At 40.1% G+C, this 2,292-nt stretch overlaps 1 protein-coding gene across 1 annotated transcript; it reads right to left on the reverse strand.

Annotated features, from left to right (window-relative positions):
- Positions 1 to 288: 288 nt before the first annotated feature.
- On the reverse strand, positions 289 to 768 carry LOC131632971 (uncharacterized). The gene has a single exon (XM_058903679.1). It carries the CDS (start codon positions 766 to 768, stop codon positions 289 to 291), a length of 480 nt encoding a protein of 159 aa, XP_058759662.1.
- Between the last annotated feature and the right edge of the window lie 1,524 nt (positions 769 to 2,292).

Here is a 2,292-nt window from a genome sequence, read left to right on the forward strand (position 1 = left end):
TTGGTTCGACTTTCATGGAAAAGTAAAATGGGATTTTTTTTGTTTCAAAGAGAGTACCGTGGATCCCTTGCGTTCGAACAAAACATTGTGATAGAACATTTTTTTAGTAATATCCATATCAACGAGCACTCTAACGAACTGCCTGAATGTTCTGTCAAATATGGATTTAGAGGAGGCGTTATCTACGCATATCAGAGTACCAATGCTGCTAGCGAACATGATTCTTGGCCTCCAATACTCTTGAGGTAACCCAAAAAACCTAACCCAAACCTGTGCAGAAGAGTTCTGTTAACATGTCGGATTGAAATCTCTCGACCAAGCAAACAGTTTCAGAGTACCCGGATTTAGGCTATTAGGCCAAGATGCCCTAACCCTCCTCATTTCTTCAGCACTAGAGAAGTTAAACTCATAAAATGCCTTTCCAAGAGAGAGTACTCCCCAATTTTTCATATTCGACCATAGAACAACAAGCTTTTTGCGCAGATCAAACACAACTAACGGGGACGAACGTTTTGACCATAAAATTCTACCATGGAGGTTATTCTTACATTCCTCAAGACCAACATTGTACTCATTTTCAGGGATGGTTATCGAGAGCTTTTCACCTTTAACAAGGGCTTGTGGAAGTTGAGAAGAAGGTATATCGCTTACCCCATTGAGGACTTGAGCAAAGGATTTAGGGGGGATTTCGGGAACTTCAGAAGAGGAGAGAGTTGCTGCTTGTGGAGAATTGGACCGGATTTTCGGAAATAAAGAGAAAAAATCCATGGAGACAGATTAAAGGGAGGAGAGGGAGGGACCCGCCAACATGGAGTATCGTCGGAGCGCTGCTACCTAGACATCACTTACATTGCTTTTTTATGTGATATCGAATATGAAAATTTTCTAGAATACTGCACCCATTGCAAAAGGACTGGGCGTAATGTCAATGTCTGCAAGCTGCTTCTCAAGGATCATGACCATGCTCCTAAACCTCCTAAAACTATTTTTGTCCCTAAAGCCACAACACCAATACCTCCTATTATTGTGAATCCACCTGCTACTAATCACATCAGTCCTAATCCCCCTTCTACAGAGAACCTTGTTACTACTCACATCAATCTGAATTCTCATACTGCATAGAACCATACTGAAGGATAGAAAAACACTTAGAAAGGGGGGGGGGGTTTGAATAAGTGTAGCTTTAAAAACTTGACAGATAAAAATAAATTGCACAGTTATTTTTATCCTGGTTCGTTGTTAACTAAACTACTCCAGTCCACCCCCGCAGAGATGATTTACCTCAACTGAGGATTTAATCCACTAATCGCACGGATTACAATGGTTCTCCACTTAGTCAGCAACTAAGTCTTCCAGAGTCTTCTGATCACACACTGATCACTCCAGGAACAACTGCTTAGATACCCTCTAAGACTTTCTAGAGTATTCTGATCCACACGATCACTCTAGTTACAACCTGCTTAGATACCCTCTAAGACTTCCTAGAGTATTCTGATCCACACGATCACTCTAGTTCCTTACAACTTAATGTAATCAATTCTAAGAGTATTACAATTGCTTCTTAAAAGCTATAATCGCAAACTGTGATATTTCTCTTAACGTTTAAGCTTAATCTCACTAATATATTACAACAGCAATGTAGTGAGCTTTGATGAAGATGAAGATTCTGAGCTTTGAATAGAACAGAGTTTCAGCAAGTTAATATGAGTTGTTTTGTTCAGAATCGTTAACCTTGCTTCTCATCAGAACTTCATATTTATAGGCGTTGGAGAAGATGACCGTTGAGTGCATTTAATGCTTTGCGTGTTCCGTACAGCATCGCATTTAATGTTATACGCTTTTGTCAACTACCTCGAGCCTTGTTCACGCTGTGTCTACTGACGTTGCCTTTAATAGCTTTTAACGTTCCTTTTGTCAGTCAGCGTAGCTTGCCACTTGTACTTCCTTCTGATCTGATGTTTGTGAATACAACGTTTGAATATCATCAGAGTCAAACAGCTTGGTGCAAAGCATCTTCTGATCTTCTGACCTTGAAGTGCTTCTGTGCGTGATACCATCAGAACTTCAGTGCTTCTGATCTCATGTTCTTCTGATGCTTCCATAGACCCATGTTCTGATTCTGCTTCGACCATCTTCTGATGTCTTGCCAGACCATGTTCTGATGTTGCATGCTGAACCCTTTGAGACAAAGCTTCTGAGCGCTGAATTATGCATACTCTTTATATATTTCCTGAAAAGGAAATTGCATTGGATTAGAGTACCATATTATCTTAAGCAAAATTCATATTATTG

Source organism: Vicia villosa, unplaced genomic scaffold (assembly GCF_029867415.1).
Source record: "Vicia villosa cultivar HV-30 ecotype Madison, WI unplaced genomic scaffold, Vvil1.0 ctg.001057F_1_1, whole genome shotgun sequence".
Classification (NCBI taxonomy): domain Eukaryota; kingdom Viridiplantae; phylum Streptophyta; class Magnoliopsida; order Fabales; family Fabaceae; genus Vicia; species Vicia villosa.